The following is a 24,877-nucleotide window of genomic DNA, read 5'->3' as shown; positions in this document are numbered from 1 at the left end:
ATATATATCGACAGGGAAGTCTGTTTGTTAAAATGGTCTGTAGGTAGAAGTCAAAGCCTGGGAATTTTTCATTTTTCCAAAATAATAATTGACACTTTATATTTCAGCCATAAGATGTTCACTTGAGAGGGAAATTTCATTTGACTTGAGAAATCTAAGAACGCATTTTTCCTTTAGTTATTTTTTTTATATATGCAAAACAAAATAAAAGAGGTATCTCCCATTACTTTTAAAAATATTTTGGGGCGCCTGGGTGGCGCAGTCGGTTAAGCGTCCGACTTCAGCCAGGTCACGATCTCGCGGTCCGTGAGTTCGAGCCCCGCGTCGGGCTCTGGGCTGATGGCTCAGAGCCTGGAGCCTGTTTCCGATTCTGTGTCTCCCTCTCTCTCTGCCCCTCCCCCGTTCATGCTCTGTCTCTCTCTGTCCCAAAAATAAATAAACGTTGAAAAAAAAAAAATTAAAAAAAAATATTTTAACTAGAGGGGCGCCTGGCTGGCTCAGTCAGTAGAGCATGCGAATCTTAATCTCAGGGTCATGAGCTCAAGTCCCATACTGGGTGTAGAGATTACTTTTAAAAATACTTTAACTAGGGGCGCCTGGGTGGCGCAGTCGGTTAAGCGTCCGACTTCAGCCAGGTCACGATCTCGCGGTCCGTGAGTTCGAGCCCCGCGTCAGGCTCTGGGCTGATAGCTCGGAGCCTGGAGCCTGTTTCCGATTCTGTGTCTCCCTCTCTCTCTGCCCCTCCCCCGTTCATGCTCTGTCTCTCTCAGTCCCAAAAATAAATAAAAAGGTTGAAAAAAAAAATTTAAAAAAAAATAAAAATACTTTAACTAGATATTAAACGTTAAGGTTTTAAAATCATTTTGATTAATCAATGAGATAGTTCAGTCATGTTCCAAAATGTACAGATTAGATTTTCAGGCACACTACTCCAGATTTCCAAGCAGTCATTGTAAATTGCAGCCTATAACTGGTCCGTGTATCATTGGTATGGATTTGTTTTATACAATGTCAGATATTTAAGTAAATTTACACAGTACAAAAAAATGACGTATCCAAAAAAAAGGGAAATGCAACATGGGGCGTGCAAAACGACCCTAACTTTGTAAAAATAAAAATGGTTACACATAAACAATATTCTATGGTCTGATTGCAAAAGAATACACCTATGAGTGTACATGCACAGAAAAAAATGGTTCAGAGGACGCATACCAACTCCTAATACTGGTTTTCCCCAGGGATGGGACTTGGGAGGGTGGGGTGGAATCGGCACCTTTACCTCTTTGTCTTCCTGTCTGTAATTTTTTTTTTAAGTTTTAATTTTTACTTATTTTGGGAGAGATATAGAAAGCAATCAAGGGAGGGGCAGAGAGGGAGGAAGACAGAATACCAATCAGGCACTGTGCTCAGTGCACAGCCCGATGTGGGGCTCGGACACATGAACTGAGATCACGACCTGAGCCGAAATCAAGAGTCGGATGCTCACCTGACTGAGCCACCCAGGCGCTCCTGCAACATATTTGTAAAATGATAAAGCTTGTTTTACTGTTATAATTCTTCACTATTTAATAGGTTTCAGAATTAAATATAAAAATTCGCTACTTAAAGAGCTTTAAAGAGCTGTTTACATATCTGCATGACAATTATTTCAATAACGATATAAGACCAGAAAGAAACATACAGAATGTAAACCAGGGCTGTCTTTGGGTGGTAAGAACTACAAATGATTTTTCTAACTTTTCCAGTTTTCTATATCATCCAACTTTTCTATTCTGAGCAAGTATTCATTTTCTCATTTTTTCAAAACCTTCAAAATAAAGGCTGAATGAACAGATGAATGTAAGAATGAATGCATGACTTTCCCAAGGCCTGCTGAGTCCACATTTGATCCCACATGCAGGAGATTCTTGGCTATCTCTCAGTCCTCCCTTGCTCCCTTGGTAGGACCCTGTCCACAGATGTGCATGGTTCAATCCTCCGTCCACAGCGCCCTCCCCAGATCTGGACGCCTGTGTGATGGTGCGGGGCTGGAGCAAGAAATCGCGGGCTCTGGTCAAGACAGGCATGGCTCCCACCCCACCCTGGCCTCTGCCTTCCAATGCCCCCAACTCTACCTGTTTGCCTCCAAAGACTGCTCAGCTCTCAGAATCCTCCCCTTGCCCCCAGCTTTTGTGACTGTCCCTTGCTTCAGAATGCCCACAGCATAGAGAGTCTGGACTCCAAGACTTCATACTTGCGTGTTCTGTTTCCCCTCACTCATTTGTTGGACCCATCTTTATTGAGAGAGTATTATATGCAGTGACGGGCACTGTTGGAACACAAGGACCAGGGCCTGAAGGTGTTAGGCACAAGACGGTCTTTCACATGGGCTGAGTTAAAGAAGAGTGGAAGGCCAAGAAACAGAGCCTGTCCTCAAGCAGCTCACAGTCTAGAAAGGATAAGAAGCTGTACCCACACTTAACATCGACTAGGACAAACCCCCCAGGAGGCAGGTTAGGTGGCGGGAGCAGCAGAGTGTATTTAAAGTGAGACTTGGGGCGTCTGGGTGGCTCAGCAGGTTATGCGTCTCTTGATTTTGGCTCAAGTCATTATCTCACGGTTCATGAGTTCGAGCCCCACGTCTCTCTCCGCCCCTCCCTCACTCCCTCTCTCTCAAAATAAACTTTAAAAACAAAAAAAGTGAGCCTTGAAAAATGGCCACGTTTGGACAGATAGGGTAGACAGGAGGAAGACCAGGAGTATTCCAGGAAGGGAGGACAACGAGAGCAATGTGATAGAAGCCGGAGCCCCACAGGATGGGTCAGGCATGCCAGGTGGCAGGAGTTGGGTTGTAAAGGCTGATCGTGGGTCAAGGAACTAGAAAGGTGGGCTGTGCCCAGAGGCTAGGAAAACCAGAGCATCACGCTAAGTTGAATTTGATTTCACAGGCTCTGGGAAGCCTCTGCTCGTCTTTGAGCAGCAGTGCTGTGGAAATGCACAGTGATCCAGGCAGGTGCTCAGGAAGGTCTGAGGCAGGCAGGCAGCCACGGGAGTAGCGAAGAGAGGCAGAGGGGAAATCGCAAACCTTGTTCCCACGTGCACAGCGCATCCTTAAAGAAACTCACTGGCATTGAGTGCTGACCGTGAGCACATCATTACTCTACTGACTTCAGTCCTTGAAACAGTCCTGTGAGATGAGCTCGCGTGATCCCACAAGTTAACTTGCCCATGGTCACCTTGCTAATAAGCAGTCCAAGCGATGTGAATGCACAGGCCAAAGCACCCTTTCTCCACCTCCACTTTCTTTTAAAGGGATCTGTTATATTCACCAGCATCTAGCACTGTGTTGGCTCAGTACACACTAGAATGAGTGAATGAAGCAACGAATGAACAAATGATTGGATCCCAGGGCGGTAACGAAAGCCTCCTGGCACATATCAAAAGGGTGGAGGTGGGGAAGAGATGTAAGGGTAAATGGAAAATAAAACAAACAATCGTTTTGTTACCACTTCCTCTGGGGCCGGGTCTCGGTTTTTAACAGTGTGCAGTGAGGCCCATACAGTCTGGCACACGCACATACACACAGACACACAGGGAGCTATTTATTTACTTCCTCTGTGAGGGGTAAATAAAGATCAGGTCAAAACAGGCCCCCCCAAACTGCCAGGGGGTCTTCCCCAGGTGTTGATGCAGCACTTGGCTGACAAAAGTCACAGGTGGCCGCCTGCTCATGTCACCCTACCTCCCTTTATGCATGTGTGGGTCTCGCTCATCTGAGAGGCCTCACGTGCAGTGGGGAAGTAGGGGGTGGGGTGAGGGGAGGAAGGCAGGGCAAGGCTTCCTCTCTCCTCTCCAGTACAGGCCTGGGCAGCAAAAGGCACCCACCCATCCAAACAAGTCAACAGTGGCAGGGCAAGGACGCTGGCCTAAGAGCTGGCACAGGGTGCTGGAGGCCCCTGCTGGGCCAGGCAAGCCACCCTGAAGGTGCTGAGTGTTGCAGGGAGTTGCTGGGCAGCGGGTATATACCAACCCACGTAGAGGTATAGTCAATCCTCGTTATTCGTGGATTTTCTATTTGCAAATTTGCCTACTCGCTACGATTTATTTGGAACTCCCAAGTCGACACTCGTGTTGTTCTCGCAAGTCATTTGTGGACATGCACGGAGCCATGAAAAATTCGAGTCACCTGATGCTCAGGTTCTTAATTGAGGTCACATAGGGCACACTCTGCCTTCTTGTTTCAGCTCCCAAGCTGTAAAAATGTATCCTCTTCAGTCTATTTAGTGCCACCTTTCCCCGCATTTTTTTTTTTTTTGTCTTTTTGTTGGTTTCGCTGTTTAAAATGGCCCCCAAGCATAGGGCTGATGTGCTGTCTAACGATGCTTAGCATATGAAGGCTGTGATACGTCTTCCAGAGAAAACATGTGCGTTGGATAAACTTTGTTCAAGCATGAGTTGTAGTGCCACTGGCTGTTGAGTTTGATGTTAACGAATCAACATTATCTTTTAAGTAAAGTGTCTTTAAATAGGAACACACACAAAACAAGGCATTCAATCGGGCGCCTAGGTGGCTCAGTCATTTGAGCATCTGACTTTTGATTTTGGCTCAGGTCATGATCCCAGGGTTGTGGGATCGAGCCTCACGGTGGGCTCCACACTGAGCCTGGAGCCTGCTTATGATTCTCTGTCTCCCACTCTGCCCCTCTCCCCTGCTCAGGCTCTCTGTCTCTAAAACACACACACATCCACACACACAGGGTATTGTATCAGTTGGTGAAAACATTGTGACCAGAGGCCCAAAGGAACCCAAGCCTGTATTCCCCTAGGAGCAATGGCTCAGTATTCACTAGATGAGTGTTTGCAGCAACTTTATAGACCCTAACTACCATGAAGAACGAGAACTGACCATACCTCAGGATTATAATAACTGGGCAGCCGTATCTTTGGGTACCCATAGATGCTAGTCGACATCTTCTCTATCTACCACCATCTACTAAACACCCGCTAAGTACAAAACCCTACATTACAAACCAAAAATACAGAATGCCAACAGGGCCCTTGCCCTCTCACCGACCACAGAGGTAGGGGCACATGCCTCAAAAGGTTTTACGTATTTAATTGGCCTAGATCCCTGGGTTTGGTGTCGGGGCCTAAAATTTCTGTCTATGTTTGGGGCGCCTGGCTGCCTCAGTCAGTGGAGCATACGACTCTTGATCTCGGGGTTGTGAGTTCAAGCCCCACACTGGGTGTGGAGCCTACTTTAAAGAAAACAAAAAACAAAAAACAACTCCTGTCAATGTTTTCATCACAATGGCAAACACCTGGATCATAATAAGAGCTGAACACTTGCTGTGTGTCAGGGACTGTTCTGAGTACTATGTGCACACCAAGCCCCCTAAGGACCATGTGAGGTACTAGCATTTTCCTCACCTCACAGATAGGGATGCTGAAGCATGCGGCGGGGGGTGTAGAGAGTTAAAAACTCACCCAGACTACACAGCCACTGGGAGGTAGAGACAGAGGGGTTTATGTCACTGCCAAGTGACAAGAAAGGTGAGAAGACAGACGGCAGGGCCGTCTGGGTGGCTCAGTCAGCTAAGCATCCAACTCTTGATTTCAGCTCAGGTCACGATCTTGCAGTTCGTGAGTTGGAGCCCTGCGTCGGGCTCCACACCGAAGGCACGGAGTCTGCTTGGGTTTCTCTCTCCCTCTCTCTCTCTGCCCCTCTCCCCCTTCACTCTCTCAAAATCAATAAATAAACTTAAAGAAGGGGGGGGCGCCTGGGTGGCTCAGTCGGTTAAACATCCGACTTTGGCTCAGGTAGTGAGTGATCTCACGGTTCCTGGGTTCGAGCCCCGCATCAGACTCTCTGCTATCAGTGCAGAGCCTGCTTTGGATCCTCTGTCTCCCTCTCTCTGCTCCTGTCCTGCTCGCGTTCTCTTGCCCTCTCTCTCTCTAAAAGACAAATGAGCATTAACAAAGAAAAAGAAGAAGACAGACTGCCTCCTGTGAGGACCTCAGCCTGTCCTCTGATGAAGAGGGGTCCCTCTCCTTTGCCATGCCACTGGCACTGTCCAGTAGCAAGACAGCAAAAAGGAACACTGGGAGGCCACTCAGAGGGCCAGGCAAGAGCAAGCAGGGCCTGAACTAGGCCAGGGAGCCAGGGCAGTGCTGTGAGGGGGCAGGGGCATGGTGCCTCTCTTCCTGGACTAGTTGGGGGAACAGCAAGGCCAACAGGGGCCCAGAGAAGAACCTCAGAGACCAAAGGCCCCAGAGAGGAAGTGTCCCTACACAGATCTCCACTTCTCACGCTACCCCCTTTTCTGGAGCAAAGAGATGCACTTGGTGAGCTGGGGTCACAGGCCCCCAGTTGGGAGAGACCCCACCCAAACTGGAGCACTGGAGGAACAGCCAGGGTCGGAGGAGGAGGCGACAGGAGATATCTCCCCTCAGCTTGGGTGAGAAGTCACAAACCTCACCAACTGAGAAAACGCAGATTCCACACTGGTACGTGAGAGAGAAGTGAAACCCCAACTCCCATGCTGCTCACCCCCTCCCACTGGCACCTCCGCCCTTCACCCAGCCCACAGTGCTCCCTGCTGCCCCCAAGATGGCAGGCATCCAGCTCCAAGGTGAGGGCCTGCCACGTTTCCATGGGCTCCCACCGGGCCTTTTCAGCTCGGAGCCACAAAGCTGGCTCTCTTAAGAGCTATGATCACCTAATCTGTCCTCAGTGGGGACCAGGGGAAACTGAGGGCTTATATGCTCTATGAGATAAGGAACTGTGCCTGCCTTGTTCTTTTCTCTTTTGCCCACACGGAGCACAACGCTGGGTGCATCCCTGGTAGGCACCTAATACACAGATCTGGGTGGGTGGGTGGGTGGGTGCATGAGGGAGCACTGGATCCAGAAGACTGCCTTCTGGCATCAAGCTGCTGGGAGAGTCACGTGATTTTTGACAAAGCTTGACCTCTTGCTACAACTCTGCTCACTTTCCATCCGTCTCAGACTGACACCGGCCTTGAAAGCTCTGGAATTCTGTCTCTCACCCTCTTGATGTCTCCACTTCCTGATGCTGGAGATAATGATTCCCTCGCTGAAGTGTGAGGATATGACCCTCCTCTACCCCTTCCCAGAACAGAAGGGCCCCCCGAAGGGGTGAATATGGTGCTCTTTGTTGAACCTCGCCCTCCTCCAATGGTGCTAGTGGGACAAGGGCTCCATTAAGGACCTCCAAGGGCTATTGGTGAGGGCAAGGGAGACTCGAACCCTCTACCTTTGACCAGAGATGAGGCAGTCCAGGGGACAGCGTATTAGCCTCTCCGCCTTACTCCTCACCCAGAGAGAACTCCATCTGAAAACACTTTTCTTAGAGCTTCCCCGTAGAAAGCCATCCTCATCATGTGACATCAGCTTTCTCATCCGGCCCTTCTCCATCCACTGACAAAGGTTGTTAACTGCCCAACCCCCCAAATCCAATCCCTACACCTTTTGTACTAGAAGCCCCAGTATGTAGGATTCCCAAACTCTCTCACAGCTCAGCGTGGCAGGTGGCCGACTTTTGGCCACAGGGATAGGTGGGTGATCTGTCCATTTTTCAGTCATGTCCTGCAAAGGAAGGGCAGTGCCCCTCCCTCCCCTTCCTCCCCACTGGCAAGGTCTTGGACCCCAGACCCAGGAGATGGGGTGGTGCACCGTCTTCAACGTCCCAGTGCGTGGAGAAGCAACAGCACGGGAGGAGCTTGGGTCTTCAACACTGTCAAGAGATCAGATCACCTGCCCAGACTTGTATGTGAGAAATTTCCATTTTGTTCGAACCCCTGATTTGGGGGTCTCTGTTACAGCAGTCTAACCGCCACCCCCCCCGACCTGTCTGAGTCCATTCTTTGGTGCCAGGGTGCTGATGGGCACAAGGTGTGTGAGGGGCCTTCTTTCTCGTGCATGTCCTCAGCCCTTCAGCTCCAATCACCTAACTCCATGAGGTCTGCTTGCCCAAGTGCCAGAGGGGCCCTTCCAGGTAGATAAGGCACCCCGGATCCCCGCCCATTTAATGCAAAATGGAGGCAGGAGGTGAACGTCTGTCTCCCTCCCTCAGAATACAGTGTTTTCTTCCCTCAAACTGGCCATTTCCCGAACTATCCATTGCTTTTGAGAGAAAAGGCTCTTCCACACTCAGGGGACCACCGCACCTTGTCCGGTCCACCCTGTCCCATGAGGAAGACGGTGAGGAGGCGCTGGGGATGCCTGGGCTTCAGATTGGGGCCCAAGTCTCTGCTTTCCCGCTTCTCAGCTGTGTGGCTCTGCACAATGTCTTAGCCTCTCTGGGCCTCCGTGGGATAACAATCATTGTTCACAGGTTTGTGGAGGGAATCCAAGGCTACACGCGTGTGAAGTCCCTGGAGCCACGCGTGGCACGTAGCAGGTGATCTGTGGCTATTGTTATTACGGAGGTAAGTGTGGGAATACCGAGGGCACAGCTAGAGCAGGGGCTTGACCCACCTCCCCGGTGAGGGGTGCCGGGAAAGCAATGGGGGAGACACGCAGAGTGGAAGGTGAGAGCAGGGCAGAGCAGGGAGAGGGCGGAGGGCACAGCTGTGCTGTCTATCAGCTGCCTCCAGCTCACGCGGTCCCTGTGCCCCATCTCCCCCGGCTCCACCCAGCACTTCTGCCGGGGTTGGCCACCCTCCCCACTGCTACCACTGTCACCGCACCATCAGCTGCTGTTTCTTGCCTCATCTTCCTTCCTGCCCCTGATAGGGCAGAAAAGGGGACGGGAAGCAGCTGTTTTGCCCAGCAACCTCCCTACCCTACAGGCTGGGGCAGCCAGGGTGGTGGTTGAGAGCCCAGGAGCTGCTGCCAGTCAGGCTGGGTTCTGTCCCCTGCTCTGGTCCTTAAGAGCTGGTGACCTCAGCAAGTTATATGGCTTGTCTAATCCCCCAATTTCCTTGTCTGCACAATAGGGATAGGCGGGCTGCCGAGAGGAAGGCATGAGACCACGCATGGTGAGCGCCTGGCCAGGTGCCTAGCAGGCGGCAAGTGGCCGATATACGTTAACTACCCTCAGGGCTGGTTTCGTGGGCATGTGGCCTATGAGGTCACACAGAGACCCATGCTCAGAAGGGCCCTCCCGCTTGGTTTAATGCTCTACCGTCACCATCTTGAAAGTCTTCATACTTTAAGCTCTGTGCCCCACATGGGGCTCGAACTCACAACCCCGGGATCAAGTCACATGCTTGACCTACAGGGAGCCAATCAGGCACCCCAAAAGTCTCAATAATTTTTTAACAAGGGGCTCTGCTAATTATGTAGTTGGTCCTGGCTATTACAGCATCTATTTATTGAGTCTGCTGGCCGAGGAGGTGGCTGCGGAAGGGAGGAGAGGCCCAGCAGTCTGCTGGAGCTGGGGGGCATTGGAGGGCCGCGGGGACTCAGGGGAGACATTTAAGTACAGTGATGTGGGTCCCCGCCAGGTTGCCAGCACTTAGACTTAGGGTAGTGAGACCTCCCCCCCATATATACCCTCACTGGGCACTGGAGCAGAAGGAGTGCCCTCTCCTCAGACAGCCGGGCCAATGGGGCAGCCTCCAGAGTGCCCACCATTACCTCCCTCTTCCAACCATCCCCTGACCAAGGGTGAAGGCTTACCTCGGGCTGAGCACCGACCCAGGCCCCTGGATTTGATACTCTGGATGCCCAGCTCAGAGGCCATGTACATGCTCAGGAGTATGGGAGTTCTGTCGAGAATCTCTACATCTTTGGGCTGTTAAAGTACTATGTGATGGGAACCAGTGCTGCCCTGAAGCCCCACAGTGCCCAGGTCCAGCTGAGTCCTGCTGTTCAGGTTGGGACTAGTATGGGAGTGACAGAGAGGAAGGTGTGAATCACTGCTCTGGGTGGCCCAAGGGGTTGGGTTGAGATAGAAAATATCTGCTCCTTTTACTGCCTTGATTTAAAATCCCAGGTCAGCGTGTTTGGAAAGTAGCCTGGGGGGTCTGAGGCTGTGACTGCAACTCTCAAGAGACATGGGGCCTTGCAGGGGTTCCTTAGAGCTGGAGGTACTCCTGAGCATTATGATGAGGAATCATCCCCCAGAGCTTCTAAAAACCACCTCAGGAGGCACATCTCATACCTGCTGTCTGCTCCCCTTCTGGACTGGGAGATCCCAGAGGGCAGGGCCCACCCAGAGGGAGGGCTGACCAGATAGATGTTTGCAGACCGGACCATTAGCACCCATGCACATCCTCCTCCCCATCCACCCCACACCATCCCAGATCCTGCCTCAGCTTCCCCAGACTCGCCACCACAGCCCGGCCCTCTTCTGTTCCTGGGCCCACGTGTGAGTCTGAGGGTGGCCGAGGCTGGCAGGTGGAGCTGGGCCCTGGATGAGGCCCCTCTGCATCCATCTCCGGCCACCTGTCCTGAATACTCACTGCCTTCCAGACAGCTGGAGAGCGCCCCGGAGTCTCTGGTTAAGGGGGGGGGGTGTGGGAAGGTTCTAAGGGAGCTAAGCCAAGGCTGAGGGGAGGCCCTTCTAGCGGATGGGGATGCTGAGTGTGCACGCATGGGGGTGGCTGGGGGAAGGCGCTTGGGAGAAGTGGGAATTGGGGGTGGGATCAGAGAATGGAATGTGGAGTTCATTCTCCTGGGGGCACAGCTGTTTATTTTGATCTTCCCAGTCAGCTGTTGCATATTCCTTATCTTGGGGCTCAATCCAGACTCCACCTCCTTCGCTGTTGCTGAGCTGGGGAAGGCAGATATTGTGGGATACAGCCCTACTCCCTGCGCTCACTACCTTACTTTGCCCCTGCCCCAAGCTGCTCAAATAGACAAGGAGAAACCAGGTCCCTCAAAGAAATGCCTGTCCCACACTTCAGAGCCACTGTGAGCCCATCCATGGGTGACGGGGGCTTGAAAGTGAGTCGTCTAACATCAAGGACCCCCCCCCAATTACCATGACAACCTGAGTTGGCCACCCTAGAGTTGCCTGGATATTTCAGTTTTATTGGTGCCACAGGACTTGAAGGGTCAGCAGTCAGTGCTTTGCTGGGAACATGAGGCAGAGGCAGTGGTCGCTCCCCAGGCCACACCAGGATCTCCCCTGGGCTGTCACACCAGGTTCCTCGTGGCAACTTTTTACTTGGCGTCTACTATCTCTGAGAAGACACTAAGAAAATAAGACTGGGGCTGCCTGGGTGACTCAGTTGGTTAAGCGTCCAACTTCGGCTCAGGTCATGATCTCGCAATTCGAGAGTTCAAGCCCCGTGTCGAGCTCTGTGCTGACAGCTCGGAGCCTGGAGCCTGCTTCGAATTCTGTGTCTCCCTCTCTCTCTGCCCCTCCCACACTCAAACTCCATCTCTCTCTCAAAAACAAATAAACATTTTTTAAAAATTAAAAAAAAAAAAGAAAGAAAAAGAAGACTGATTTTCTATATACTTAGGGAAACACGACTCATGACCATCACATTTTTCATGTTATTACAGAACCAGAACATTTAGAAAAATGGAAAAAAAGTAGGAAAAAAAGCATGCATAGTTCTACTGCCTCAAAAAACAACCACTGCTGGGGTGCCTGGGTGGCTCAGTTGGTTAAGTGTCCAACTCTTGGTTTCAGCTCAGGTCATGATCTCGAGGTTCGAGAGTTCCAGCCCCATGGAGGCCACAGTGGCAGTGAGGAGCCTGCTTGGGATTCTCTCTCTCCCTCTCTCTGCCCTTCCCCCTGCTCATTCTCTCTCTTAAAATAAATTAATTAAACAAAAACAACAACCACTGCTAACATTACAGTATATTTTCTTCTAGTCTCTTCTTGTGTGTGTGTGTGCGTGTATATGTGTGCGTGTAAAATATATAGTTGCACTATATTGTTTGTACAATTTTGCATCCTGATTTTTCCCTTAATACTACTACAAAAGTAATTTTTGTGGTATCACATATTTTTGCAATTGACATTTTAATGGCTACCTAATATTCTCTTTATTAGATATGCCATACTTTACTTAATCATGTTCTATCGTGAAGCATGTTGGTTGTTCCAAATCTTTGTACCTAAGTGTTACTGTCTGTAACACTTTGATAAAAATTGTCACAGAGGTTTTTTCCCACATTTGGAATTATTTAAAATTAGGACAGAGCCTGGAAAGCAGAATTACTAAGGCAGAGGGTCAGAATATCATGGAAGCATGGGCCCTCTCCCCCGAAGGAGGCATGTGGTTCTGATACCTGTAGCCAAACTGCTTTCTGAAAGGAAAGTTTACCACATGCCAAGGCCACCAGCTGGGCAAGAACATGCCCACCATGTAGGTCAACTAGTGTGCAAGGACACCACTCACTCACTCACTGATAGACATCTTATTATGAGCATAAGCCATGATGCCTTTTCTAGACTCTTCTCTTTTGGTTGTCAAGCATCCAGCCTTCTTTCCTACAGCACTGCCACTTCCTTTTGGGGGATCTCCTCTTCCCTAATGCAAATCCTGGAGCCAGCCTGCCTCCCTGCACCACAGACACGGGAGGGGCCGGCCCGTCCATTCCCACCATGCGTGGCCAGGCAGAGGTAACCACTCATTTTTCTGCAGGACCCTCTGCCCAGCCCTCAGGCACTTTTATCAGTTTCTGTCCATTTCCAAACATGCTTTTCCAGCCTTTTTGGCGTGTCTGAGTTCCTAACCTTCTTCCAATAAATTCCTTTTGCCTCATATTTGACAATCTATTTCTGTTGCTAACAGAACTTTGAAAATACTCAGTGAAACCTCGCCCACTTCGTGTTTTTCCAATTGCAAGTTAGGACACTCTACCGGGTCATGAAGTCATGAAGCTAATCATGACCAGCATTAAAAAAAAAAAAAAAAGAAAGAAAGAAAGAAAAAAGAAACAACAGAATAAAAGAAAATACAAGACCTTATCTGAAGTAAGGGTAAGTATTGCTTTGTGGAACTTGTTTGTTTGATATACACATACATGTGTGTTTGTACGTGGGTATATAAAATGGGTTAAAATGAAAACATTTCTAGTTTTGAAAAACAGTGCCCCAACTGAACTTGAGTTACTTGAGAACAAAGAGTGGAGCGATCTCTCCTAGATGTTTTTATATTTCTCCCCACATCTTTAGTACCCAGGAAAATGTACTTCCTTGCCAACAGAATGATATATTTCAAGACCCACCCACTACTTTCTCTCTATTCACAGCTTGACATCTTCTCTTACCCTTTTCTTCTTTACTTAGTAATACTTAATGATAATGGCTATCTTTGCCTCCTGAGCTTTACATTTCTATTAATGGCACCAACATTCTGCCAGCCACATGGGCTGAAACATTCTGGGGTGGTCCTGACTACTCTCATTTATTGCGGGCATCCATGGCAGCCTAGTAGGAGAGACGGCCTGCAAGCAGAAAACTATGACATACTTCATCTTAGAAGGATGCCTGGTGCTCAACTGGGGAAGGCAGAGCAATTTCACAGGGCAGATGATTATTCATACCTTCCTACCAAAAAATTACTAAGTTCTGTTGTTTTTACCTTCAAAATATTTTGCCAAATCACCCCCTTGTTTCCATATCTACTGGCCTCACCCTAGTTTCAATCCTTGTTACATCTCATGTAGACTCTTTCTTGCCAACTCTATTCTATTACTGCCCTAGAAATCATCTTAAAACAGTCTGACTGGGGTGCCTGGGTAGTTCAGGAGGGTTAAGTGTCTGACTCTTGATTTCGGCTCAGGTCATGATCTCACAGTTCATGAGTCCTGTGTCGGGCTCTGCATTGAAAGGGCGGAGCCTGCTTGGGATTCTCTCTCCCTCTCTCTCTGCCCCTCCCCACTCACAGTATCTGTCTCTCTCTCTCAAAATAAAAAAATAAACTTAAAAAAAAACAGAATAAAAAACAGTCCAGGGGCACCTGGGTGGCTCAGTCGGTTGAGCATCTGACTGTAGCTCAGGTCACGATCTCACGGTTCATGGGCTCGAGCCCCACATGGGGCTCTGCACTGATAGCTTGGAGCCTGGAGCCTGCTTCAGATTCTGTGTCTCCCTCTTTCTCTCTCTGTCCTTCCTCTGCTTGTGTGCTCTGTCTCTAAAAAATAAATAAACATTAAAAAAAAAAAGGCCTGATCATGTCACTTCCTTGTTCAAAAGCCTTTAGTGGCTCCCCATTACCTACTAAATAAAGTCCAAAGTCCCCAACCCAACGCTGTTGATTTGGCTTCTTCACCAATCATTCTATGTTCCACTAGGGCCACAGGATCTAAACCAGTTCACAAATTCTCCCTTTCCAACCACGTATCTGAGGCCAGGTTTTCTTCATATATATCAACCAAAATAACACTCTGCAACAAATTAAAGCAGAAGCAGACATGATAATCCAGCTGTCTTCTATTAAGTCAGGCATTAAGGAGATTTGCAAAAATGTAAAATAAAGCCACACTTCTCACTAATTTTTATTTTATTAAGTAGGCTCCATGCCTAACATGGGGATTGAACTCATGAACCCTGATGACCCCAAGATCAAGAGTTGTATGCTCCACCGACTGAGCCAGCCAGGTGCCCCCACTCCACTAATTTTTAATAATTTAATAATATAATTATTTTATAAAAAATAGGATGCTACATTCACATGCAGTGAGTTTTTTTACCGTTACTTTAAATGAATTCATATCCTTTTAATTTCTCATTTAAAATTAGAATGTCAATAACCACAACCTTCAAAAACAAAAATTCTTTGGGATTCTCAATAATCTGTAAGGGTGTAATGCCCCAGGCCTCTCCATTCTTTTTTTTTTTTTTTTGACGTTTATTTATTTTTGAGACATAGAGAGACAGAGCATGAACGGGGGAGGGTCAGAGAGAGAGGGAGACACAGAATCTGAAACAGGCTCCAGGCTCTGAGCGGTCAGCACAGAGCCCGATGCGGGGCTCGAACTCACAGAGTGTGAGATCATGACCTGAGCCGAAGTCGGTCGCCCAACCGACTGAGCCACCCAGGCGCCCTAGGCCTCTCCATTCTTTACAGCCATTCATGTCTCAACCTCTCTGGAGTATTTAAACCATTAAAAAATAATAATAATAACAAGAAGTGACATAGTAAAAATAATTATTGTTATAAAAATAATAGCGATTCTAGAAATAGCCACTATTTTAGAAAGAAGCAACCACAACACAAAGAATAAGTAAGCCTAATGATTGTCATAGAAATAGGAATCGAAAAATGATTATTTCTACAGTGTGGCTCTCAGTAAAAAAACTCAGATATTCAAAGAAGTAAAAAATTACAAAAACCACACCATTTAAAATTGCTCCTGGGGATGGGGCGCCTGGGTGGCTCAGTCGACTGAGCAACTGACTTCAGCTCAGGTCACGATCTCACGGTTTGTGAGTTCGAGCCCTGCATCAGGCCCTGTGCTGACAGCTCACAGCCTGGAGCCTGCTTCTGATTCTGTCTCCCTCTTTCTCTCTGCCTCTCCCCCACTCATGCTCTTCTCTCTGTGTCTCAGAAATAAGTAAACATTAAAAAAATTTATTTTAATAAAATAAAATAGCTCCTGGGGCGCCTGGCTGGCTCAGTCGGGAGAGTGTGCGACTCTTAAACTTGGGATTGTGAGCTGGAGTCCCACGTTAGATGTAGAGATTACTATAAATAAATAAATACATAAACTTTAAAAGAAAAGAAAACAGCTCCTGAATCATTTCTCCTGAAGTCCAGTCCTCTTTTATTTTCTCAAATGGTATCTCTGAGAAGAAATTTCTGGTTAATCCACCCAAAAGCAACTGCTCCTTCCTCCAGATTCCCCCAGCACTGCCACTCAAACCTTTCCTGTGGCCCAGGGAGCCCATAAGAACCCAGGAGCAAATGCCTACCGAATTCCTTAATGTGCCAATTTAACTATCACAAATTCAATTATACCCACTGGAAGGGATACTAATCAACCAGAGAAACTTAGGTATTATTTATACAATGTGATCCCTTACCTCAAGCTTAACATCATGTTCTACCAAGGACATGGCCATCTGTTCCAACGATAACTGTCTATGCTGGACATTCTCAGAGATGGGGGGGGGGGGAGAATGCCTAAACTATGTATCCTGTGTTTTATGAGCAGTTTAAGGAGACTTTAATAATAATTTTGAGGTGGATTTGTTTTTACACTGACCTTGAACCCAGCACTGCATAGAATGTGGCTCTGCTATAAATGAGGAATGAACAAGACCTCTGAGCCTTACAGATGTTGTTGGAGGGACATTCCAGGTGGGTGAGCCCAGGATCCTAGGCCTGTGCAAGCCTGTCCTCTGCACAGGGCATGTGGCATCCTTCCTGGGCCAGGGTGGCTGCCCATTTCTGGGTGGGGTATCTCGAAAGTAAAGTTTGCAGGGCCAGCACGAGGATGCAGCTTAACCACTGACTCCAGAGATGTGCCCTCAGCCACTACCCTGGAGCCACACCCTGATCAAAGCCTGAGACTGGGGGACAGAAAGGAAAGGAAAAGGAGCGTTGGAGGGGGAGCTGGAGGAAAAACTGGTGTGCACCACCACCGCAGATGGGGCGGCTGTGGTCGGGCTGATTCATCCAGGGCTCCCCAGATAGGTCAGGGCCCCAGCCCCACCTAGCAAAGCTCATATCGCCACCACCCACTCCTGCTTCCTGGATCTTGTGTGACACCTGACCTGCCTGCTGGGGCAGGGCTGGGTCATTCTTGCTCCTTCCTTTCCTTCTCGCTTGGCTTAGTAGACAACCTTGAAGCTCCGGCCAAGAGCACTGAGGGATGGAGAAGGCCCTGGGATTGCCTGGGGTACATGTACCCACACCATCACAGCTCCGCACAGAGGTGCAACACACAAATATACCATCACACAAGGAGGCAGCCCAGGCATGTACCAGCCTGCTCTGTGTGTCCTGACGCTGTGTTCAAGACAGCGTCTCAACAGGACCTGGGGTTCCCCCTGGGAACCTGGGGTCTTCTCACACTCCCTCTGACGGGTGGGCGCACACTCAAGTGCACACACACAAGCACACACAACGTGCAGGAAAAGTCTGACTCGGGTCGGAGTTCTTTCAGCTACCAGGCTCTCAGAATGGACTGGCTGTATGACCTCAGGCAAGTTACTTAACCTCTGTGCCTCAGTCTCTTCATCTGTAAAATAAGGGAACCTCGCAGGATTCTTGGGGAGAGTGAGAAATGAGTTAATAAACACGCATATTTTTTATAAACATACTGACCTACTAACAGTACATTCTCTCCACAGGCATTCACAACAGTCCCTGGCATATGGAAGTATTGTGCAAAAGATATCATTATCTGCAATATGTTTGCTGCCATGTGCCTGGGAAGAAATGAAGGTTCAGAGAAAATCCACACAACAGATTCCCGCAAGGAATGCCAAAAATGACTCCCAGAAACTGTGTCAGAGGAAAGGCAGGGAAGAAGCAGGACTTTCTGAGGACGACCCAGGAGGCACTAAGCTCATGTCCAGTGGTTGCAAAGAGTTTTTTTGAGTTAGAACTCAAGAGGCTGGGCCCAAGCAGAAAAAGACTGTCTCCTTGGAGACAGAGAGACCCAAGAGAAAAACTCAGCCTGGTCCTAGAGGTGGAATCAAGTCAATTCCAGGAAAAAATAGAGGTTGCCTCTAGCACCAGCAGGTACCAGCACCAGCTGACTAGAAGGAAAAGGGAGAGGGCCTGGTAAAAACTAGAGTGTTCCACACTCTGGCCTATGCTCAGCTACCCGGTACTTCTGAGAGTCTGTAACCCCAAGATCCTCTCTCACTGTGATGAAAATAGATTGCACATGTGAACAGCCTCCAAGTTTGTGGTTCTGCAATAGATACTGTTTAAAGAAAAGGGGATGGAGCTGGAAGGAAGGGGAAACACAGCCTTGACTCTCGGGGGCCTGGTGTTGGGAGGAAGCAGGCCTCCCTCCTCTCCATAATCCAAAGACAGCTTGTGATAGCCACTTGCCAGAGAGGCGTAAACCCTCCCCTGGGTCTTATCCAGAGCGGATTCCTCGGCCCCCAGCAGTGAGCTTAGGAAAGAGTCTGTGAAGGATAGACAGATGCCTTCCTGGGGACAGGCAGCCTGGGGGCCCTCTGTGCCCCCATCCTTTCTCCCCCGCGCCGGCCCCTCTTCTCATAGCCTCCAACACTTCCAGCTGGAGCCTAAGGTCTGCATCTGAGGCCCTGCTCTGCTTCCTTTCCCAGAACTCAGAGCCCCCAGGGGAGGGGCAGGAGGAGCAGTCTGGAGGGAAGAGAACAGAGGACAGGAGGGAGGGCGAGTTGGAGCAGACAAAGCTGGGGCCAGAACTGGGAGTTTCTGGGACAGTCCCAATTTCAAGTATTCTGTCCAACTGTCTGACCACAGGCCAGAACTTGTGGGCTGGTATTTATTGCAGAAGAAAGGATGAAATGGAGTCATAGGTAGGACAGTGAGGAAAGGAACCAGGGCTGTCTCTTTGTTTTGGGATAGCCCCCATGCCCACTGCCAGCAGCTCAGGCTGGAGGACGATGAGGAGGACAACATTCTAATGGAGGTGTCACTTATGGGGACTTATGACCTGTTTGGCACTCGGCAGGGCTTTGTGTGCATGATGTATACATGTGGTCCGCACCCTAGTGCAAAGGGTGGGCTCTGAAGCCTCAGCTCCTTACTCTGTGTAACTACTGTGTGCCTCAGTTTCCTTGTCTGTAAAGACATAATAATGCCTCCCTTACAGAGATGCCGTGAGGACAAAAAAAGATAGTACTTGTCATATAGTATGCATTCAAGGAGTATCAGCCATTATTATTATTATTTTTTTTTTTTTTACTGTATTGTTTTTTAGGGAGAGAGAGAGTGCACAAGTTGGGGAGAAAGGCAGAGAGAGAATCTTAAGCAGGCTCCGTGCTCAGCACAGAGCCCGACGTAGGGCTCGATTCCACGACCCTGGGATTGTGACCTGAGCTGAAATCAAGGGTCAGACACTCAACCGACTGAGCCACCCAGGAGCCCAATATCAGCCATTATTAACCCCCACAATCACCCAGCAAGGTAGGGACTAGAGTCATACTCACTTGACAGATGAGGAAATCAGTTTCACACAAGCAGGAAGGAACCAGGCTCAGACTCAAACCGGTGTGGTTTCTCTAATGGGTGCTGGCTGTCTTGACCACTCCACGAGAGAAAGCACGGAGGAGGGGTTCTGTGCACAAACCTTACAGCCAAATGGCCAAGTCAGACTTTCAGCTCAGCCCCTGACCAGCTGTGTGAATAGAAGCCAGCTGCTTAACCCTTGTGCCTTGCTTTCTTCATCCACACAGTGGGCATCCTGCCTCATAAGATTGTTGGAGGGGGATACAGGAGTTATGAAATATTTTGAACATTACCTGTTATGGCCTCTTTCTCTGGGCCTGCCCTCCATGGTGCCCTCTGGCCACAGGGCTTGTAACTGCACTCTGTCCCTGTGCACACTGGGCCCTGCCTGCTGGTGCCTGGGCCACTGGCTCTACGCCTTTCTAAGGGCCTAAGGGGGCACCAAGCAACCCCTCTCCTACCCCTTGTTCCTAGACAAAGCCTGGGCCTCTGCTCTCTCATCTTAGGATGGCTGTCTCCGGGGAATTTCAAGCAGGGTGGGAGAAGTGGCCACTGAGGGCAAATGGTTTCAGAGCCACAGCTTTTGAGGCCCCTGAAAGGATACGACATGGCATGCCTTTGAAGGGTATGAAAGGCCATGCCCACGAGAGCTGCTGGCCTGGCCCCCTGCTCTCAAGGCATGGGTCCTTCTAGCTCAAGGGCAAAGGAAGGTCAGGGATAGGGAAAAGAAGGTGTGGGAGGGAGGGGCTCCAGGGTGGGAGACTAAGAGTGCATTTTATAGGGGTTGCACTGGGTCAAAAGTGGCTCCCTGGGCCCTGGTGTGTAGATGGTTGGAGATGGAATTGGGGAGAGGACCCATGAAACCAGCTGGCGGCTAAAGGACCAGATGGCGCTCTTTACCCAATTTTAGCAGTCCGTGGACAACACTCTGGGCAACAGCCCCACCTGGTGGACAGACAGGGACCATCATGGGCCAAGGAGCACGGCCAGCCAAGGGATGACCCGGAAGGGGGAAGGAAGCAGGTGAATAATCACATGGGAGGTCTGGAGGTGTTAGCCGCTTTGAGGTCTTCTCCTAGCTTAACAGAAGCCCCTCCTACACATGCGCCCTAGACTCCCTTAGACGAGGAGCTCACTTCTTCAGACGAGGATTAGGCAGTTATTTGCTAGAAAGTTCTTATGCATTTTGGAAATCTGCCTCCACCAGTCCCCCACCCCCTACCCGGGGGCTTCCAAAGGCACCCTTTCAAATATTTGAACACAGCTATAATATCCCTCCTAAATCTTCTTATTCAACCATCCAGAGTTTGACCTCAACCTCTCACCCACTTACCTTTTCTTCACATGGTGATCCTTTGTTAATATATTAATTTCCAAGGAATCGCTTCCAATTCTATACCTAAGCACCCCTCCCCTAGCAACAGCGTTTTAAAAGCCTCTTTGGATCTCAACCTCCTACTCTTCAGGGTCTGATATACGCTGATGCCCTGATTTGGGGGTTAATTTAAATGTCAAGAGCACAGGCTGTGAAATCAAATAGGCCAGTGTTCAAATCCGGGCTCTGCCACTTACTAGCTGTGTGACTTTGGTGAAGTTTCTCGGCCTCTCTGGGTTTCAATTTCCTCGTCTGTAAATGGGGTTAGAGGTATTTACCATCTGGTGTTGTGCTGAATGTCAAATGAGATAAAGCAAGTAAAACACTTGGGACCGTTCCTGGTAGAATAATGCAGCTCCTAAGTGGCCATGATAAGCACATTTCTCTGAGTTTAGGGCTGGAGGGAATGCTTTGGGGAAGAGAGAGGTGAAAGAGCAGAGAAAGGGAGAAAAGAAGGCCTTCTGAAGTCACTCGGCCTTTACCAACCAGTGAGAATCCCAGGTGAAATCCAACAAAAGGGTACCTTGCTCTAGTCCCATTTCCTGGGAGGTTTCTGGCCAACCTCCCTCACTCCCCACCACCACCACCACTGTAACAGGGGCAGGTCCTGACAACTCTTTGAAACTCGGAGGGTTTAAAATTTAAATGTCTTTGAGGGCAAGAGAAACACACCAAAATAAACATACCTACTTCTGAACAGAGAAAGGGAAACTTGGCAGGCGCCCCAGAACTTTCCCCACCCCCAACCCTCCCTAAACTTCCTCTTGTGGTTTCTCAAGAGTACAACCTGTTCTCCTCGGCCAAGAAAGCGCCTGGGGCAGGGGGCTGGGCATGCCAAGGGTTCCACCGCACCCTACCCTGTGACAAGGGAGAAAAGTATGTGTGGCAGAAAAGTCGCCTGGAGGTCTATATAGTTCTGAATGTCACAACCCGCTTACCTGTTATCTTGATGTGGCCACCCACTACCCTTAACTGCCAGCATCAGCACCCATTCCCCCCCCCAAGACAGATGCACAAGGTGGTTTGACTGCAGGCATAGGGGGACCGCTTCAGGCCTCCCCAGATCCGTGCAGAGGGCTCTAGTGAAAAACCTAGAGTTTCAGAAAGGTAATGGAAAAGTGGCTGGAATCCCATGGAACCTCTGCCCTGTGGCCTGGCTCCCATCATGGGCAAGGTCCCAGTCTGCTTGGAGGGATGGGGTCAGATACACAGATGTGGCTTTGGGATACAGCCTCTGTGGGGAAGACAGGGGAACATCTTAAGACTGCTTCTGCTACTTGACCATGTTCCTTACTCAGCTACCAAGATGGACTGTTCCTCTTGGAATCTTCAAATATAAAAGTCTCTGCTATTCTCAAAGATTCCCAGCAAAAGAGGTATCTTGGTTTCCCACATCCCCAGATTCTGGCACATCACATCCATGTTGCTTTCTTCCTTGCATCACACCTGTTTGTTCTTCTCAGTGAGTGAAGCTTATTCAAGAAATCACATGCACTCGTGTGCGTGCACACACACACACACACACACACACACCCACACACAGGGCCATAAGGAAAGCATACCAGCTCTGTGTAGTCCTTACAAACCTACTCCAGACCTGCAGGGGCTCCAGGTAAACCATTACCAGCACCAATGTTCAGCTAAAAGGTTTCTCTCCTCTGTACCACCCAAGACACAGGACCTTTTGGAAACTCCTAAGTCCCTGGCTCAAGTGGACATTCTTTTTTTTTTTTTAATAAATTTTTTTAACATTTATTTATTGAGAGACACAGAGCATGAGCAGGGGAGGTCCAGAGACAGGGGGAGACACAGAATCAGAAGCAGGCTCCAGGCTCTGAGCTGTCAGCACAGAGCCCGACGCGGGGCTCGAACTCACAAACCGCGATATTGTGACCTGAGCCAAAATCAGACGCTTAACTGACTGAGCCACCCAGGCGACCCATCAAGTGGACATTCTATGTGGTCAATCAAGGAGGCAGGCTAGTCTGGTGGTTAGGTACAGGGGCTCCCAGGTCACGTGCCCTGGGTTTCAATCTCAGCTCTGCCATTTATTTCTCGTGTACTTTTTTTTCCTAATGTTTATTTATTTTGGGGAGAGAGAGCAAGCAGGGGACGTGCAGAGAGAAAGGGGGATAGGTGATCAGAAGTGGGCTCTGCATTGACAACAGACAGCCCGCCGTGGGGCTGGAACCCACGAACTTTGAGATCATGACCGGAGCCAAAGTTGGACACTCAACTGACTGAGCCACACAGGTATCCCTCTGGTGTACTCTTTAGAAAAATGATTTATTGGGGCACCTGGATGGCTCAGTTCGTTAAGCGTCCAACTCTCGGTTGTGGCTCAGGTCATGATCTCATGGTTCATGAGTTCGAGCCCCACATCGGGCTCTGTGCTGACAGTCCAGAGCCTGCTCGGATTGTCTCTCTCTCTCCCTCTCTCTCTGCTCCTCCCCCACTCACGCTGTCTCTCTCTCAAAGTAAATAAATAAACTTAAAAAAATAAAAGAAAGAAAAATGACTTATCTCCTCTGTGCCTAGATTTCTCATCTATACAATGGAGATAAGCCTACTGCTTACCTCATAGGACTTATGATTAAATGAGACATTACACCCCAAACATTTAGTACTATACTAGGACAGTACTATAGAAGCGTCAACTGGTATTCTGAACCCTTCAGGTAAGGAAACAGAAAAGAGGAGGCACTTAGGACCACGGAGATCATGGTCTCAAGGACTAGGACCCTACTGGAATTCTCAGACATGCTTTTGATTCCAAATTCCAGGCAAAGTGGAAGTTCTGGCTTCTACTACCCCCAACATCTAGCCTGTGCAGAGAGAGTATGACCATAGCAAACAGGTGGTGAATGAATTCATCAGATGTTGTGTCAGTCATCCCTCCAAGGAGCCCAGGGACTGAAAGAACAGAAGATTCTGAAGGAATGCATTGGGAGATCCAGTTCTCTTCACCCATGTCTGGTCCCTAAGAGAACTGAGGTGGGGGGCATAGAGGAAACAGTGGAAACAGCCCTAGAGTCCAAAGATAAGGAGTGGGTACCCCAACACTGTGTGGATGGATTCTTAGGGACCAGCTCAGACACATGCCTTTCCCTGAATTCGTGTTCATTCCCACCTCTTCTTCATGCCTAGATGGTGAGTTAAAAACAGCAGGAATGCCTTCTGGGTCCTCATTGTATCCCAATGCCCAATACCACGGTCAGGGTTCAGTTCAGCTCTGCAGAAGGAACAAGTGCCCCCCAAAGACTTCCTACCACTTCTCTGCCTGGTGACTATCCATCACTCAGAATCTAACTCCATGTCCTCTTCTTTCTGAAGTCTTGCTAGCCAGCACAGCTTGGTGCTTTGTCTCGGTTGTTCCATGACCCACACTAGTTATAGAAGAATAACATCATGGCACCCCTCAGCATTCCATAAACCCTAGACACAGAGGAGGTGCTCGGTGTTAGCAAATGAAACCATTATGCTTCCTTAGTAACGGTAACCAATTTCTGCAGGTAATTGTCTTGGCAATACATTAAAAGACACAGAAGAGGCTTCTGTACCCATCAGACACACCAGAGGGACGAACACTGAGGGCTCCCTCCTTCCAGTCCTGTCCTCTGACCTCCCCTCTCCGTCCTGCCTGGCAGGAGGACTCGAAGGCTCCTTGCCCACGTTGGTTCTGCCTTCCTACTCGCCTCCCGCCCCTATGTCTGGAGTATGAAGTATGAAGAACAACTCAGTGAAGGCCACTGGGCTTCTACATCAGCTTGGAGAGGGGCTGCACGGACAGAGCTTGGGGCTTTGGGGGGGCTACTCTGCCCTTCAAATACGTACAGAACGGCTCACTCGGAGAGAAAGTGAGTCTACCTTTAGGGCAACAACGGGGAGGTGATGACAGAGCGGTGACCTCCTTAACCCACCCATCTCGGACCCCTACCCCAGGCGTCCAGCCTGAGTTTGGAGGCCCCAGAGAAAGGTGAAGACGCTGACACCCCATCTATCTAGGCTGTGCCAGCCTTCAAGCCTACCTCCATAGCAGGTGAGCCCCCCGGAGCAAGGATTGTGGCCTCACTGTCCCGCCGCCTCGGGCTTCCGTCTTTGGGGGGGGGTTGGGGGTCGCCACCTCCAGCTGTGCCGAGGGGCGTGCACCCCTCCGCCAGGCGCCTCAACACAACCAGTCTCCACCCCCGCAGGCACCGCGTGTTTACAAAGTCCGCGCGGCGGATCCCGAGTTTAAAGCTGGGCAGGAAGTGGGGAAGAGGGGGCGGGGGAGACAAAGGAGCTGGGTGCTGGGTTCAGCTAAAGTTTGGGCCCCGACTCCTCCCCGCGCTGTGCGCGGCCCGCCCTGCAGACCCCGACCCACGTGCCCTAGGTGAGGGGGCGGGGAACGCCCCCAGGCTCAGGTGAGCGGTTGGGGCGAGTGTGGCGCAGGTTCCCAGATCTCTGCCTTCTAGGCTTGCGCCTTTCGTTCACG

General features: G+C 49.6%; 1 protein-coding gene across 3 annotated transcripts in view; it reads right to left on the bottom strand.

Moving 5' to 3' along the window:
- CCND3 (cyclin D3) overlaps nt 1-24,628 on the bottom strand; it is a 98,413-nt gene extending 73,785 nt beyond the window's left edge. For 2 of the 3 annotated variants that reach the window (XM_047102632.1, XM_047102633.1), the window contains exon 1: nt 24,432-24,627. Coding sequence is in view for 2 of the 3 variants with exons in the window: in XM_047102633.1 (XP_046958589.1) it covers nt 24,432-24,437 (6 nt within the window). In the remaining variant the exon portion in view is untranslated. Of the gene's footprint in view, nt 1-24,431 lie in introns of all 3 variants that reach the window. The other variant, XM_047102631.1, reaches the window with a different exon arrangement.
- Between the last annotated feature and the right edge of the window lie 249 nt (nt 24,629-24,877).

Source organism: Lynx rufus, unplaced genomic scaffold (assembly GCF_022079265.1).
Source record: "Lynx rufus isolate CCGP_SWC_20201006 ecotype Redwood Valley unplaced genomic scaffold, mLynRuf1.p SCAF_6, whole genome shotgun sequence".
In the NCBI taxonomy this organism is placed as follows: Eukaryota; Metazoa; Chordata; class Mammalia; order Carnivora; family Felidae; genus Lynx; species Lynx rufus.
This window is presented reverse-complemented; position numbering and strand designations above follow the sequence as displayed.